The 17,379-nt window shown below is 38.4% G+C and overlaps 1 protein-coding gene across 2 annotated transcripts; it reads left to right on the top strand.

The window, feature by feature from the left end:
• Window positions 1-2,002: 2,002 nt before the first annotated feature.
• exosc10 (exosome component 10) lies at window positions 2,003-17,351 on the top strand. Of its 2 annotated transcripts, none has more exons than XM_057830582.1 (25): window positions 2,003-2,220; window positions 3,092-3,228; window positions 3,998-4,121; window positions 4,196-4,300; window positions 4,378-4,537; window positions 4,722-4,830; window positions 4,903-4,978; window positions 6,521-6,631; window positions 6,720-6,863; window positions 6,960-7,150; window positions 7,231-7,387; window positions 7,526-7,674; window positions 7,790-7,840; window positions 7,946-8,057; window positions 8,130-8,177; window positions 8,270-8,345; window positions 9,034-9,143; window positions 9,225-9,317; window positions 9,410-9,478; window positions 9,565-9,670; window positions 11,102-11,175; window positions 14,402-14,579; window positions 14,666-14,730; window positions 17,048-17,124; window positions 17,200-17,351. In XM_057830582.1, exons 1-25 carry the CDS (start codon window positions 2,098-2,100, stop codon window positions 17,228-17,230), a joined length of 2,676 nt encoding a protein of 891 aa, XP_057686565.1. In that variant the 5' UTR covers window positions 2,003-2,097; the 3' UTR covers window positions 17,231-17,351. The 2 variants fall into 2 exon arrangements, with proteins under 2 accessions (XP_057686565.1, XP_057686564.1); XM_057830581.1 differs by having other exon boundaries at window positions 9,034-9,149.
• The last annotated feature ends 28 nt before the right edge of the window (window positions 17,352-17,379 follow it).

The raw sequence follows: 17,379 nt of genomic DNA, 5'->3' as shown, positions 1-17,379 counted from the left end.
GCTATAACCCCAACCTGCATCTCCTAATTTTTATTTTCCCTCATTTCCTCACATACTAAGAGCCAAATGTCAATTTTAACTACTTAAGAACATAGGATGTATATTAAAACGGAAGACAATGTAAACATTTACTTTTTGTTGTGTTTTTCAATAATAAAGATAAAAGTAACATAGATTCAGAAAAATAAGTACAAATGACATATTATGCGGAGTGAAATGGAATATATTTTGAAGCTCGCGCAAACATTGACTTTTTTAAATCATAAGGAAATGAATAAGTAGCCTAACATAAATGAAAAACGATAAGTCCAAAGTGCAAATTGACAGCTAAGATGTTCTGAACCTCACCATCAGAGCAAATAAAACTAAATATGATAAATAAGCCACTTTAACTCTTTCCTTGCTCTTAAATACTGGATCCATTTTCTGTTGCATTGCCATTTATTTTAATTATTTATTTATTTATTTTTGCTGTTTCAGAAAACATGCACATTAGAACCAATCAGAGCTAACTATCTCTGGTGATAACATGTCAGTATGTCAGCCAACTGAACAGATAAATGAGTCCAGGCGTTTTACTTTACTGCGTGCTTTCGCACATTGACGTGACTCGTCATCGTCAGACTCAGATAACTGCAGTAGCTGGGGAAACCTCCATACCGTCCGTGGAATTGGAATTAAATAAATAATAAATAATGGTGGAAATGGATTACGCTACACAAGCACTTCATTATGCTTGTTGTTAACATTTGTGTATGTAAAGCTGATGTTGGTAGATTGTTTTCTTCTTGGAGATGAAATGCATGTGTGGAAGCGTTTTATTATTTTTTTTTACTTAGCGTTTTGGCAATTGCCGTCATATTTTCGGAATCAAAGCACCGTATACTGGAACAGCATTCCGGCCCTGAATCTTACACCGAAACAGCATTGCGGCCCTGAATTTTATACCGGAACTGCGTTCTGGCTCGGAATCTTATACCGGAACTGCATTCCTGACCGTTCTGGCCCACTTTCACCCCTGGTTCATAGTCCACATGTCCAGAGTGTCTTTTAACGTGGCTGCACATAGTCACGGGCATTACATTATTACAGCTCAATATTTAGTAAGGTGCTGGCATGTTTAGTACTAGTACTGATACTGCGGGGGAATGTTGCTGCTTAACAAAAACTAATAAGTATCAAAATGAACGTACACAAAATATATATATATTTATACTTAAAACTCACTTGGAGGAAGTGAATCTTATACCGGAACTGCATTCCGGCCCTGAATCTTATACCAGAACTGCGTTCCTGACCGTTCCCGCCCACTTTCACCCCTGCTACTACTACAAACTACAATTTACAAGTACTCAGTGTGGCACGGACAACATCAAGCTGATATGAGAATTCCTCCCTCACCCGCCTCCGCGTGTCGTGGTACGTATTGATTGCAGCTGTTATATGATCTTTTATGTCATCCATATTTGCTGGGAGTTTGAGCACGTATAAAACATGAAATAGGCTCCAGCACCCTCGTGAGGATAAGCGATAGGACTTTTGGAAAATGAATAACTGAATGTAAGCCAATCCTTCACAATACAGTTTATGTCAACAGAGAAGAACATACTGGTCCTAAATCACTAAAACTGCATTTGCATCTATGGAGTAACATGTGATAAGCATGCTTACTACATGCAGGAGATTTCAACCCAGAAACAGAAAGGCGCGCCCAGTGTACGTCGCTACCATGAGTTAACAGTAACAAATAATATATGTAAACACTGCCACCCTGCGGACAGATTGTCTTGGTGCAGTCGAGGGTGAGTCGTCTTTGTAACAAATAAAAATGCTGCTCAACACGTGCTAAACAAAGACAATATTTCAAAATAAAATGTTTAAAATGTAACTAATGGGAAAGGTGTGAGTTATTTTGATCTATGATCACTTCAGACGATTGTGCATCGGTTGCGATTTATTGCCGTTGCACGCCACATCGTTAGAAGCACTGCATCGACTCTGCCGGAAATGTAGAGAGAAGAAGTCGTAGAAGAACGAACACGAGGAAGTCGTATGTGTTTGACTCGCACATGATTAGGGAAGACATTAAACTCTGAGATGGACTCTGTAAACCAGAACAATACCGCTACTAGTAGCTCACAAGGCACTAACCCCAACGTCCAAGACGGTGATGACAAAGATTTCTTCCCCGGTTACAAAGACGTGGATGCTTTCGTTAAAGTAAGATTTTTGTTTGTTTAACGGAACGAGTTTCAAGTCATTATTAGCAACGTGCTTACGCGTTAGCTTATTCGAAATTTCAACAAATACCTACTTACACCTGTATTATAGTTATACCCTTAGTTGTTTGCACTGACAGGCGCAGGTAATTCACTACACTGTCTATATTTGGGCGTTTGCTCCCAGGGCTTTAACCTGCAAAGCAGTCAGAAATTTTTTGAATGTTTATTTCTATGACTAATACACATAGGCTATACGCAAAGAAAACAATGCGACGAAAAACTAAAGAAGGTTGTAACTTAACATACTTTTTGTGGCACATGCGACTATCTGGCAGTTTAATGACTGATTAATCAGTCGATTATTTTATCGATTAATTGTTGAATTGACAAGAAAAATTAATTTCCATCCCTTAAAGAAACAAAAAAAAAACGACATTATTTCATGACGGTGCAGAAACTCAGATAATGGACTAACATGTTTTCTTCAAGTAAAACCATATTTTTAAAAAATGTTTGTTTTGATTTTTAAAATGTCATAAATTTGCTTTAATTGAGGATGGAAAAAAACCTGACATTATTTTCTGTTGAGGCGAATTTTTGAGCAATTGGACTTTTCGTAGTCCTTGTCGTTTTCCCCACTAAAACTTGGAATATACAAACACTATGTACAACAGACTTGCAATGGTTCAATCATTCTGCGTATATACTGTCTATGTGTGTATATATGATATTTTTTAAATTCTGCTATACCTGATTCTCGCTTAACATTAGTTAATTAGTTGTTGCTACATTTCCCTCTGCCCTAGTAATACACTTTATTTCAAGTGAGATTATCCACAGTAAATCTAAGAAATGTCTCTTCTGTGCAGCATGGCTTGGGTTCAGTGTTGTTGGCCACTAAAGCATCTGCTGGTTTACCTCAAAGCGGGGACGAATTTGATTTCTATCGCAGCTTCCCTGGTTTCCAGGAATTCTGCGAAGTTCAAGGGGATAAGCTCTTGCTCTGGTGAGTTTATCAAGTATGATCATGCTTTCTTTAAGGAAATAAATGTCCACTTGTCCAAGCATGGATATCTTATGTAAAGTAGTGGGGGAAAAATAGGATTAATAAGGAAGTGTGCTATTTTGATGTAATCTCTCCTCCAAAGTGAATGTTGAGACCAATTCCTTTATTTACCGTAAGCATGAGAAGCTTCAGTATTTTAAAGTATTTTTCCAGGCATTTACAGTACTTTATTGGCATCTGATGCATTGGTAAGAAGATAATTTTTCATTCATGACAAAACATCAAATAAGTGAGAAAAGGTACAGATAGACTTAGATGAGTAGAGTTCAGTGGTTAAGATATTTATTTGTACATTTGATTGCAATAACGAGTCGCCCCGGCCCACATTGACGTCACCAAAAATGTGCATTCTTCATTTTTGTGTGCTCTTCCATGCTTTACCCTTTGTCTCATTTACATAGTATTTGTTTTAGGGGTTCAACTCTCTCAGTATACACGTTAGCAGGTAAAATACATGTCTACACGGGTTGAGTCAGGATATATACTTGGTTGAAAAAGTGTCGATGTTAGTGGATCATTAGGTCATGGGTGATTATAACTATAAAATTATTTTATATATTGTTTTCACTTCAATCCATTTGAAGTCTGTTCGTATCTTTTGATGAACTGATTGCTTCTTGCCTGTACGGTATTCCATATTTTTTCTGTCAAACCCAGTTAAGTACTTCAGAGAGTATCTGGTATATCCTGACTTGTTTTTTCTGTGTAGCATGAGTCAAGTCATGCAACATCACCGCTGCCGATCTCGGATGAGAGACTGCAATAAGCTCACTGGGTTGGAGGAGAGATTTGATCTGGTTGTGGACTCCAATGATGTTATCCTGGAAAAAGTGGTATGTGCTAGAAGTTGTCTGCAACACATATTATGTAATTTAAACCAATTTAAGAAATGGCCCATAATTTCCAGGGAATTCTTCTGGATGAGGCTGATGGTCTGAACAGGAGCCAGCAGCCTGTCATGCCCACAGGCTTTCAGCCTCCAAAGATTGTCGTTTCCAGCTGGAATCGTAAGGTTGGTTGTGTTACCTCTCGTCATCCAGATACAAGACTGTCTCTCACCTGAACTCAAACGATGCTTGTATTTACCAGGGTTCAGGCTCTGACAGTCGCTCTCAGACATTCAGACTGCTCCAAGCAAAGAATATTCAGAGACCTCAGATGAAATTCAAGGAAAAAGTTGACAACAGTAACACACCATTTATTCCCAAGATTTTCATCAAGCCCAATGCACAGAAACCACTTCCTTCATGTAAGACACAGACAAACAATTACTATATATCCTATTATAGAAACCAGGGAAAACGTGTTTCTTGTTGGCCATACTCTAATTACAGGTTCTATCTGCTTAAGGTGGTGGTATTGTATCTGTATTTTTTTTTAGACTATTGGTATTTCTGACCATCTTGCTTGCTCCTTTTACTGTTTGAGGACAGATTTCACTACCAAACAACTCCGTAAAGGGAGACCAGAAGATCTTGATGTCCCAGCTGCGCTGGCCGACTTGATTCACCAGCAGAGGACACAAGAACATATAGAAGACATGTGAGGGCTTTACTATCATGGAATGTTTTTGCCTTTTGCTATGACTAAGTATCTTCATCATCTTTTCAATAGGTTTGCACACCCTTACCAGTTTGAATTGGATCATCTTTCAATACCAGATGGCATTCTGTCCAAGACTGAGCCCAAGGTACTTTGAAATTGTAGGCTACATGTATGCCATTGTGCATGAACATTTTTTTCTTATAAAAAGCACACTTGGTGAAGCACCAAAGGGACTAACAAGTTCTCCTTTTTGTTCAACACAACAGGGAAGACATTTTAAACATTTCTTTTTGTAATTGATTAAAAAATGTACAGTGTATCACAAAAGTGAGTACACCCCCTCTGCAGATATTTAAGTATATCTTTTCATGGGACCACACTGACAAAATGAGACTGACACAATGAAAAGTAGTCTGTGTGCAGCTTATATAATAGTTAATTTATTTTACCCTCAAAATATAGCCATTAATATCTAAACCCCTGGCAACAAAAGTGAGTACACCCCGTAGAAACTGCGTACATCCCTAAATGTCCAAATTGCTGCTTGTCATTTTCCCTCCAAAATATAAATATTATGTGACTCGTTACAGGCGTGCTGTCAGCATTGCTACAGCGATTGAAGAGGTGGGGTTTCAGCCTGTTAGTGCTCAGACCATACGCCGCACTCCACATCAAATTGGTGTGCATGGCTATCACCCCAGGAGCCTCTTCTGACGACGGTACACAAGAAAGTCCGCCTGTCTCATCAGACCATAGGACATGGTTCCAGTAATCCATGTGCTTTGTTGACATGTCTTCACCAAACTGTTTGCGGGCTTTCTTGTGTATCGTTTTCAGAAGAGCGTTTGTTCTCCTACAGAAACCATGTTCAAACAAAAAATATATTTCCCTCCCCCATCTTATTTCCATTTTCGATCATTTTTTAAATGCTCCAGGGAGCCACTAGGGCAGCGCTAAAGAGCTGCACGCGGCTTTCAAAACACGGGTTGCCGACCCCCGGTTTAGGTTAAAATATACTGACAAAATGAGGCTTCTGAAAATGTCAGTTTAACAGTCCTCAAAATTCCAGAGGAAATGCCAGTATACAAATTTTCTGGGTGAAACTAATTTGTAATTAGTCTGCAATCACTATAAGATCCTAGGACTTGTGAATTATAAATATTATCCACCCAAAATTCTTCATATTTTTATAAGCAATGTAGGCCACTCCTCATGGAAATGTTTATTCAATGAGATATGTTAGATTTGACAGGTGGTCTCAAAACTTGTCTTGCATTTAGGCAAGGCAAGGCAAATTTATTTATATAGCACAATTCAACACAAGGCAATTCAAAGTGCTTTACATCACATGAAGACCATAAAAATCACATTTAAATCAACACAACGTAAAAACCAAGACAAAAGATCGCATTTAATCACAGAATAAAAAGAAATAAATAAAAATAAAGCAAAAACTACTACTTTATTTAGCCTCCAATAAAGTTTCTAAGTACAGTACTAGGAAATGAGTGCCAGTGTTTGCTGGATTTTAGAGGCCCTTTAAACTTCTAAATAATAAAATAAAGAATGACGGTCAGTTAACATTTGTTTACAATTGTGCTTGTGGGGAAATATAATTTTTGTCATTTCTTTTTTGTTTTATAAATGTAAAATCTTACTGCTTGTTTGATCTCAACTACATTTATAGATGTATAAACCATTAGAAGCGACAAGCTGCCTTTTCATTGACACTCTGGAGGATCTGGTTGCACTGAATGAGAAGCTAAATGAGGTGTCTGAATTTGCAGTGGACCTCGAGGTGCATACACATTTTGATGTTACGTCATTCATCAAACTCTGGCACAGCTACTTGTTTACCAACTGACATAACTTGTACTCTATGACAGCACCATTCATACAGGAGTTTCCTGGGAGTCACTTGTCTGATGCAGATCTCTACCAGGGAGGAGGACTTCATCATTGACACTTTGGAACTGCGCAGTGAGATGTACATCCTGAATGAGGCTTTCACCAACCCCTCTATAGTCAAAGTAATTTAATTGATTACCTATTTTGTGACCCTGAACAGGATAAGCGGTGTAGAAAATAGATGAACAAACTAGTCTTGTTTTCTGTATGGCCGTTAGGTTTTTCATGGAGCCGACTCGGACATCGAGTGGCTCCAGAGGGACTTTGGCTTGTATGTGGTCAATTTGTTTGACACGCATCAGGCCAGTCGAGCTTTAAACATGGCCAGACATTCCCTTGACCACTTGCTCAAGCACTACTGCAATGTGGATTCAGATAAGCGCTATCAGCTTGCTGATTGGAGGATCCGGTATGATACCATTTTTAATTTAATTTTATTTCATGAAAGTTGTACGTTCATTAACATTAAATACAACATTGTCTCCGCAGGCCCCTGCCAGATGAGATGGAACTCTATGCCCGCAGTGACACCCACTATCTTCTTTACATATTTGACTGTATGAAGGTGCAGCTCCTGGACTTCAACCACGGTCAGCCTGGTCTACTCCAGAGTGTCTGGACCAGGAGCAAAGACATTTCCCTGAAGGTTTGTACAACTTTTAATTTGCTGCTCCAAATAAATTCAAATGTCTCTTAGACCTTGTCTACTTTATTCCTTGTCTTGTCTCTAATATGTCACATTTCCAATGTTCACAATCCTCACTGGGTTCCTTCTCCCACGCAGAAATACGCAAAGCCAATATTCACAGAGGAATCCTATCTGGAGGTGCAGAGGAAGCAGAAAAAGTCTTTCAACACTCAGCAGCTCACTGCCTTCAGACTACTGTTTGCCTGGAGGGACAAGCTTGCGCGGCAGGAAGATGAAAGCACCGGGTATGGTGTTTGGAGATGGATCTCAACTGTTTGAGACAGGTTTTCACAACCCACGTGGTCAGCAAAAATCTCAGTGTATTGTTCTCAATACAGTTTTTGTGTTTTGTTTTTTTAGATATGTCCTGCCCACTCACATGATGATCAAGATATCTGAGGAGCTGCCAAAGTAAGCTGACTCAGTCTCCCGCTTGAACAATGATCCATTTGTTCTCTGGGCCTGACATTTGTGTTTTATTCATAACTCAGCTTTGCTTCATTATTTTTTACCCAGAGAGCCTCAGGGCATCATTGCCTGTTGTAACCCTGTTCCCCCGTTGGTGAGGCAGCAGGTCAATGAGCTTCATTTGTTAGTGCAGGAGGCTCGAGAAATGCCTCTCCTTAAGGTAACTCACAATACCCGTTGAACTATTGCCCTGGTTATGTTAATTATCACCGCTTTGGGTTTCTCTACATAGGCTGAAATCACAATGCAAAAAAACAAAGGGCTCATTCCCATTAAGAAGGTGAGAAACCTCTCTTTGAAAATGGAGCCATTTGCCTGTAGTAGTAGACTCTGAACTTATGGAATGATTGTGATTTTGTTGCTCATTTTCAGCCAGAGGTTACATTGTTTGGTCCTCATGACATGTCCAGGGTCCCTGACGGCACTGAAACAAATTTTTCTTGTGATGGTGAGCTTCTCTGTATATTTACAGTAAAATACAATTAAAAAGAAAAACATTGCTGTGGGGATGTCCCAATGAAATTTTTTGCTCCCAAACCGATCCCGATTGATTCCTTGCCAATAAATACTGTTTATCAGTGCCAAATGCTTCTTGTAACTCTAAAAATGTACTTCTAACACAATCTTTTTTAAAATGTATTTATAGTTTTAAATTGGGTGATCAAACACATATTGAACTAAAATACAATGTGCAAATGGTTATACCTGCAGGCTAGAGAACATAATAACAAGCTATTTTTAGAACAGGTGCAAAAACTCTGAATGCTTATTATTAATATTAACCCAAAATGCAAATTTGATTGATGAACGAGCAGGTGGTCACCTTTTTGTATAGGGTGATGTCAGTGATGCAAAAGTAACTCGAATAACATGCTCAGGCTCAGAATTGAGCTATCTTGGTGTGCTTTTCCAGGCCCGTATAATTGGATGCTTCCTAACATCCCAAAAATATTGCCCTTCAAAATTTGAAAAATCTTCATTAAATGAAGTAATCAAAAACATTTCTCAGAAACAAAAATGTTTTTATTTGTATTTCAAGTGCTAGCTTTCACACATTAAATTATATGTTGTTTACAAACAAAAAACGTAATATGACTCACTGGATTAATCTATTAATCAATTTTTTCCTACTTCAGATCTGCCTGTTAAAGAAGGAGTGCTCTTCTCTGATGATAACCAAAAATCTGACAATGATATTAAAAAAATAAGTCATCTTGTGGCATCTGCCAAAATTACTGTGTTTGAGGTAACGGTAAGCTTTACTTAGTTTTTTTCCCCTGCAGTTTTAGTTGCAATGACAAATATTTTTCCTTTAACTTTATTCAAGGAGTCAGAAGAAAAAGAAATCCAAGAGTCCCCCACGGTGGCTCAAATGAAAGCCAGACGAATAAAAGAGTCCTTTGAAAACCCGTTTAGGATGGTAATTGGTGACCAGACACTAGCCTAGCTGAATGATTTGTATATTTTCCATCTTGATGAATAATATTTAGCTGTGTTATTCTGTGATTTTAGTACCTGCCATCCAGTGGTGTGCATGTAAATGAGAATGCAAAGTTTGACCCTTCTTCGAAGATATTTGAGGTACAGCAAAGACTTGCCTACGTGTACTAATATTTTTAAACAAATGGGGACTAAAAGCAAATTTAACATTACTATTTTTTTTCCAGATCAGTAAAAGATGGAAACTGCAGAGTATGGAACAGCAGCAGAGGGAGCTGGAGTCAACAAAAAAAGCCAAGGAAGAAGCGAAGCAACAAGCAAAAAGGGCAGCAGGTAATATTGTGGAATATACAGGGTTCAATCCAATTTTTTAGGGGGCTGTTCACACGAAGTGGGGGAAAAAGTGTACAAAACGTATCAATAGCATAAAGTACAAGTGCCACAATGGATAAGTCATTGATGGAAAACTGGAATACCAGTTTTTATCCTCAAACAACAATATAATTTATAAATGGCACATATTAGATTTTTACTTCTTTTAAGAATGAAAATAATCTTTAAATGTGTTAATCAACAGTCACATTTTCAGGGATTTGAGACCAAAAAATGTGAATAGTTTATATGTGGCGGAAAACACTCAGGTGGCTTGAAGTTCTGCTCTGAGACCCCAAATTTGGCCAAATTTTAAAATTGTCCGATATGCATGTGTGATACATCATTGGAAAGCCTAAAATCTAAATTTTGTGGGGGAAGAAAAAAATTGAACAGGAGGGCATTTAAAAAAAAAAAAAAAAAATTAAACAGCAAAACCCTAACTGGAGGTGAGAGCACACGAGAGCATAAATAAAGACGCCATGATTTTAACGAGATATTATCGTGTACTTACCTCTTTTTGATCCAAAAACTCCATGTACCATGTATCACCGAGTGTCAAGACACCGCTGTGAATGGCCACAGCTGGATTTTGGGGGGATTTTATGGGTGAAACATGGTAATACAGTATAACAAGGGTCGCGATGCAGAAATCGCAGACATCAAGGAGTAATTGAGATTTTCATTTTCATATATTTACACTTTAAAACTTTTTTTTAAAAAAACTTTAAAAATGTTCTTTGCTTGGATCGATAATCATCTAAAATATTACAATACAATTAAGCGATAGTTATGAGGAAGACATACGTGACTTTTTTTTACAGACGCCAATTTTTTTATTGTGACGTAATTTGTCTAAGTTTAAAATATGCGAGTGAATATTTTATTTTATTTTTTTAAACGAAATATTAGACATTATTTAATGATTCTAAGCTAAAAATGACTGACATTTCGAATGATAAATACGATTACTTATCTTTTATGGTTAGGTTGAAACAAAAGCGGTTGCGCGATGTCTGTAAACGGGTTTCCAGGGTGAAGGGGACAAATTAAAAAATAGTTTGGGGGCTTGTTGCGCCATGTATCTGCTATGGCAGCATATAGACATTGTTCTATCAAACTCAACAGTTTGCTTGGCTTAAAAAAATACAGCAGTTTATTTTAAAGAGGGGTGCAAGAGCGGAAACTGCTTTTTAAGCCTTGTCTGTGTTTTCCGCCATATATATGTAATTTTTTTTTTTTTTCTGCGATTAAAGGACCTGGATAAGTTCCACAAAAAATGCAAAAGACTGAATATATGGGAATTTATTGTGCATGTAATGAGAAAACTTTCCACGCGTTCCCTTTAATACTACTCAAGACTCATCATAATCCATCTTGCATTTTAATCAGAGGAACGACAGAAGGCTAAAGAAAGCTACAAAAAGTCCCAGCAAAACGTGGCCACTGTGCGCCAGCAAGCTTCCGTGAGTACTTTTTTGTTGATCCTTGTCTCTTCAAAAGGTGAAGCTGGACTTGTCATGTAACTGCCACATATGTCTAAGAACGCTCAGATCGTTGAAGAGACATCACTCCTCAAAGGCTTAGGTGCTGTAGCATACAGCATCATATTAGATAAACAAGGGTGTTAACAATTTTCCTTAATTTATCCAAAATTGTTTATCAATTGTTCATCTATTTTAGTGACATATAAGGGTAAAACACATAGAAGGGGGGTATCGCTCGCGTTCAATACGTTCTCTATGGATCAAGCGCGACAAGATTTGCGCGACATCACGCTCGTTCCATAGAAAATGTATTGAATGCGAGCGATGTTGCCTCCCATGTGTTTAGTCCCTAAGACCGTTTCAAACTAGCGGCAGCTAGAGAAGGGTTCAGCCGCAACCCATTCATTGTGTATGTGGGAGGGGACTTCCCGGCGAAAGGCAGCAGTGGGCCGAAGTTTTGGGCAGAACGGCAAGTTTGAATGAATTTGCGCCGAGAGACTGGGCTCTAAATAGAGCCTTGCTCTATTTTCAGAGCGCCACCACGCTGATGTCAACAATGCATCCAATTGCAGATGGGCAAGCGTACTTGTATCTGTGCTATCGGCCTGTTTCGGCAGACGTTTCTACGTAAACCATGGCTGACGAAACCTTGATAAATGAGCTTTTACAAGTTTTGCGAGCTCTTGGACACTTGAATAATGACTTTTATACCTCTCCTTTCTAAGCTAAATGGTACCTCAATGTGCGTTTTTGTTGAAATGTAGTTCATGAACAACAACAAAAACGATTCACCTTCTCACCGAAACCAGTAAAATTAATTACACGGCTATTGTAATGCTCCCTACTCCTTGAAATAGGAAAAGTCGGAAAAGTTTTCTTGTGCAACAATAAAAAAATAAACGCATTGGTGCTTGGGACTATTGTAAATATGCTTGCCGCTTTTCACTTCTTGACAGCATCTACATCAGGTTACTTGGGCCTCCAATTTTGCGCTTGCCGTGGACCACTCTTCACACTGGGCGGACGCTAGTGTGAAAAGGCCTATATTCAGGGGGATAGCAATGAAATGCTCTTCCATCAAATGGACACCCTTGTATCCACCCGATTCCATTCATATGAGAGAATTATTATATGAGCTTTGAGTTCAACTGATGGTTTCATATACAGTGCCTTGCAAAAGTATTCGCCCCCCTTGAACCTTGCAACCTTTCGCCACATTTCAGGCTTCAAACATAAAGATATAAAATTTTAATTTTTTGTCAAGAATCAACAACAAGTGGGACACAATCGTGAAGTGGAACAAAATTTATTGGATAATTTAAACTTTTTTAACAAATAAAAAACTGAAAAGTGGGGCGTGCAATATTATTCGGCCCCCTTGCGTTAATACTTTGTAGCGCCACCTTTTGCTCCAATTACAGCTGCAAGTCGCTTGGGGTATGTTTCTATCAGTTTTGCACATCGAGAGACTGACATTCTTGCCCATTCTTCCTTGCAAAACAGCTCGAGCTCAGTGAGGTTGGATGGAGAGTGTTTGTGAACAGCAGTCTTCAGCTCTTTCCACAGATTCTCGATTGGATTCAGGTCTGGACTTTGACTTGGCCATTCTAACACCTGGATACGTTTATTTTTGAACCATTCCATTGTAGATTTGGCTTTATGTTTTGGATCATTGTCCTGTTGGAAGATAAATCTCCGTCCCAGTCTCAGGTCTTGTGCAGATACCAACAGGTTTTCTTCCAGAATGTTCCTGTATTTGGCTGCATCCATCTTTCCGTCAATTTTAACCATCTTCCCTGTCCCTGCTGAAGAAAAGCAGGCCCAAACCATGATGCTGCCACCACCATGTTTGACAGTGGGGATGGTGTGTTCAGGGTGATGAGCTGTGTTGCTTTTACGCCAAACATATCGTTTTGCATTGTGGCCAAAAAGTTCAATTTTGGTTTCATCTGACCAGAGCACCTTCTTCCACATGTTTGGTGTGTCTCCCAGGTGGCTTGTGGCAAACTTTAAACGAGACTTTTTATGGATAACTTTGAGAAATGGCTTTCTTCTTGCCACTCTTCCATAAAGGCCAGATTTGTGCAGTGTACGACTGATTGTTGTCCTATGGACAGACTCTCCCACCTCAGCTGTAGATCTCTGCAGTTCATCCAGAGTGATCATGGGCCTCTTGGCTGCATCTCTGATCAGTTTTCTCCTTGTTTGAGAAGAAAGTTTGGAAGGACGGCCGGGTCTTGGTAGATTTGCAGTGGTCTGATGCTCCATCCATTTCAATATGATGGCTTGCACAGTGCTCCTTGAGATGTTTAAAGCTTGGGAAATCTTCTTGTATCCAAATCCGGCTTTAAACTTCTCCACAACAGTATCTCGGACCTTCCTGGTGTGTTCCTTGGTTTTCATAATGCTCTCTGCACTTTAAACAGAACCCTGAGACTATCAACATTGGATCATTCAGAGATCCTCACTGAACTTCTGGATTGAGTTTGCTGCACTGAAAGTAAAGGGGCCGAATAATATTCCACGCCCCACTTTTCAGTTTTTTGTTAAAAAAGTTTAAATTATCCAATAAATGTTGTTCCACTTCACGATTGTGTCCCACTTGTTGTTGATTCTTGACAAAAAAATTAAATTTCATATCTTTATGTTTGAAGCCTGAAATGTGGCGAAAGGTTGCAAGATTCAAGGGGGCCGAATACTTTTGCAAGGCACTGTATGTATAATTATAATGCAAAATGGGTACCTTGAATCAATAAAATTGGGGAAGCTTCTCTCAAGAACCTGATTTTTCTGCCTTAAAGTGGACTCACTAGCTGTTGTGCTAATGGTCACCAAACATATTAGCTTTTTGGTTTACTTTTGAATGCTTTTAGAAAGGCCTTAGATGTACCCTTTAGCTGGCAGTGAACTGAACGGTGTGACTCAGTGTGTCAGCACTGCGCCATCAATATTTTGCTCACACACATTTGAACTCTGTGAGTTTCTAGATGAACACTGGTGTGAATGTGCTACATGCAAAAAGAACATTCATTGAAATTGATGTAGTGGGAAACATTCCATTCAGAAAAAACATTTAATGCATTTTGGCCATTAGTTAGGGGAATTGTTTGTTGTGCACACTGTACACAGGGCTTTTGGTTTTACAACTACATTTTATCTCATCCGTACTGTAGTGATTTTAATTTCAGTTCACCCATTTCATCAGAAATCTGCAAAGGTGGATGGAAAGAAACGTGAGAGGGTCCCAAGTGAAGTTGGAGAGTCAGCTCCCAAGCCGAGTAAGAAACTAAAATATGCAGACAATAACCCTAAAACTGAAACTCCTCCTGAAGAGAGCTTCACGCCTTTTGACTACAGTCAGTCAGACCTCAAAGTATTTTCTGGTATGTTTTCTACCTTTTAAAATAATATTTTACAAGTGAGTTGTAGTATTCAGAATACATAGAAATGTTTTTACTTTTTTCCCCAGAGACTAAATCGAAGGACAACTCTCAGTTTGATCCAAACAAGCAATCCCATGACCCCAAGAAAAAGGTAGTGTTTTCAAATGTTTAATACAAATGCAGTGACGTGCGGTCAGGGGAGGCAGGTGAGGCAGAGCCTCACCTGTCATCATGACAAAAAAATAATTATAGCATCAAATTTATATGAATATTTGTCCATTGCTCTTTATGACGCATTTCAAACATTTTTTATAGTCAAAATCGCTGAATTTGCCTATTTCCTGTTCAAATAAAGAAATGAAACGAGAGGTGCGGCAGCAACGAGTAAAGCCTCACCTCTGATTGCGCAATCCATAACAAACTGGGTTGATACATGGAATTGGAGCGTGCTGGTTGCCGTACATCTGCATGTCGCCGTTATAATGTTTCCAGATACGTTTATTTGACCTGATTTTCCACATTCTGGCTAATGTCTTTATCCCTTAAAGTTTAATGTTTGTTAGCGACATATTTAGTTTTGCTGATGGGACATAAAACCGCAGTGAAAAGGCACATGCTGCGGCAGATAGTACTCTGCCGCACTGCAAGGAGGCGTACGTGAAACTGGACTTTCTGTTAAATGTGGACGCGGTTAACACAACACCGGAGCTAGAAGGTTTGCTTCAAACTACGGGACAGAAGATAACTCGCGCTTTTCAAACGGACTGGTACACCCGAAAAGACTGGCTATGTGACTGTCCTTCGAAAAATCGCCTTTGCTGCTTTCCCTGCCTTTTCTTCTCAACTTGTGCCATTGTCTGGACTAACACGAGATATTGTGACATTAAAAAACTACGACGAAGCCTCAGCAAACAGGAGAGCTCGACCACTCACATTCAAAGCCTGATTGCTTTAAAAACTTTTGGAAGCTCAAGGATCGATTTGGCTTTGACGAACAGCGGAAGCTGAACGGTAGCATCCTCAATGCTAAGGTAAAGAAAAGAGTTTGAAAGACCTCATTAATGCAACCTGCATCCTAGCTAAACAGGAGTTAACATTTCGTGGTAACGATGAGCGTGTAAGCTCTTCTAAACGTGGCATATATGTAGAACGATTACATGGTTTTGCTGAGAAAGATGAAAGGTTAGCTAGACTTTTGGACACATCCACTGTGTTTTCTGGCTTGTCAAATAGAACACAGAACAATGTAATTACAGCAATCCTCTCCATTGAGGCGGAGAGATTTTTTTTTTTTTAAGGAAAGGAAAATAAGGAGGACTTTTACAAAAAGGGCGTAGGTTTGCATAGGGACGGTAGGGACATAACACTACCAACTTTTCAGGATGCTAAAATTGTCCCCACCAACTTTTAAGCAACCTTACCTTTTTTGCATGATATAATGTTCAGTTATATAGAGAATTTAGATCTTTCAATAGTTCCATATGTTGTAAAGATAGAATTGACCCTACCATTATTAAGTGAATTATTTTCATTATGTTTATGTTTGCTAATAAAAACCAGACATTTATTCAGGAAGTTTTCAAAATGTTTCTTTAGTATTTTTTGAAAACAAAGATTTGAATCGAACAGTGTATCATCTTAACCAATGCATGTAAAAGTTATTATCAGAAGATAAGGATTTATTTTGCATTGATCATTTTGCCTATTAATTAATTAGGTTCATATACATGAGAAATGTGGCCCTTTGCCCCCTGCATCCAATCTGTTTGGTCTAATTAATGTCCTGTCCCCAGCAAAAAGTGTACCTACATGCAGGTTATGCTGTTATATCGTCCCTACGAATGTTGATACCAAACCTATGCCCTTCCAAAGTAATGCCGGTTTTTGTGGTGAAGGACAGGCGCGAGAGCACAAACAGTTTTCATTTCAATCTTATTAAAAAAAAAAAAAAAAAAAGAGCTTAGACTAAGAAAAATACAATAGAATATTTAAAAACTAAATTTTGGCCTTAAATAAAATATTCTTTGTTTTTCTTTTCACACTTTTTGTTTAGCAATCTGTAATAAATTGATTAAAGTATCAGAATTAAAAGTTTTAAAAACAACTGAATATTTCACTAAAGGTCAGAATTTAATTCTGTGGCTTTGTACACCACTCTTTACTCTCATTTATGTTGCATGAATTATAGAATTGCGACGACCAACACATTGAGGGTGTGGGGCAAATGCATGTTATTTTCTTACTTTTACGCATCGATAATATGTACCGTGTGTGCGTGTTTTGTGAAGAATGCTGATGAGAACCAGTAGCCAATTGAATAAGCTACCGTTTTTGGTTTATATATTTGGAAATCTGACACTAAAGGAATCAGTGCCTCACCAACCATGAACCTCACCGCACGTCACTGTACAAATGTATACAATAATGAACTCAATAAACCCCACCCCCCACCCCAATTTTTCTTGCAGAAAACGGCAGCTGGGAAAAAGAGTATTTCAGGGGCTGGAAACAGAAGTATGTCATACCTAGCTGGAACCTCAAACAGGTGAATATTCATAGTTATTATAAATAACATGTTTCCCCTGACCATTTAACCAAATATTACTCATTTTCTTTCCAGAGGATTTCACCACAACTGGCCCAAAAAATAAATACCTACTTCTTTTCCCTAACATTTTATTTTTTTTAATCATATTTTTTTCACCTGCAGACATGTTTACCCTGTAAATATGCAGAATTTCAGTATATTATTAAAAAACGTCTTCATAAAAATTCATTGGTTGTCACTTGGTTCCAAAAA

The sequence above is a fragment of the Corythoichthys intestinalis genome, chromosome 2 (assembly GCF_030265065.1).
Source record: "Corythoichthys intestinalis isolate RoL2023-P3 chromosome 2, ASM3026506v1, whole genome shotgun sequence".
Lineage (NCBI taxonomy): Eukaryota > Metazoa > Chordata > Actinopteri > Syngnathiformes > Syngnathidae > Corythoichthys > Corythoichthys intestinalis.
The sequence above is the reverse complement of the archived record's forward strand: the minus strand, read 5'-3'. Positions and strand labels throughout refer to the sequence as shown.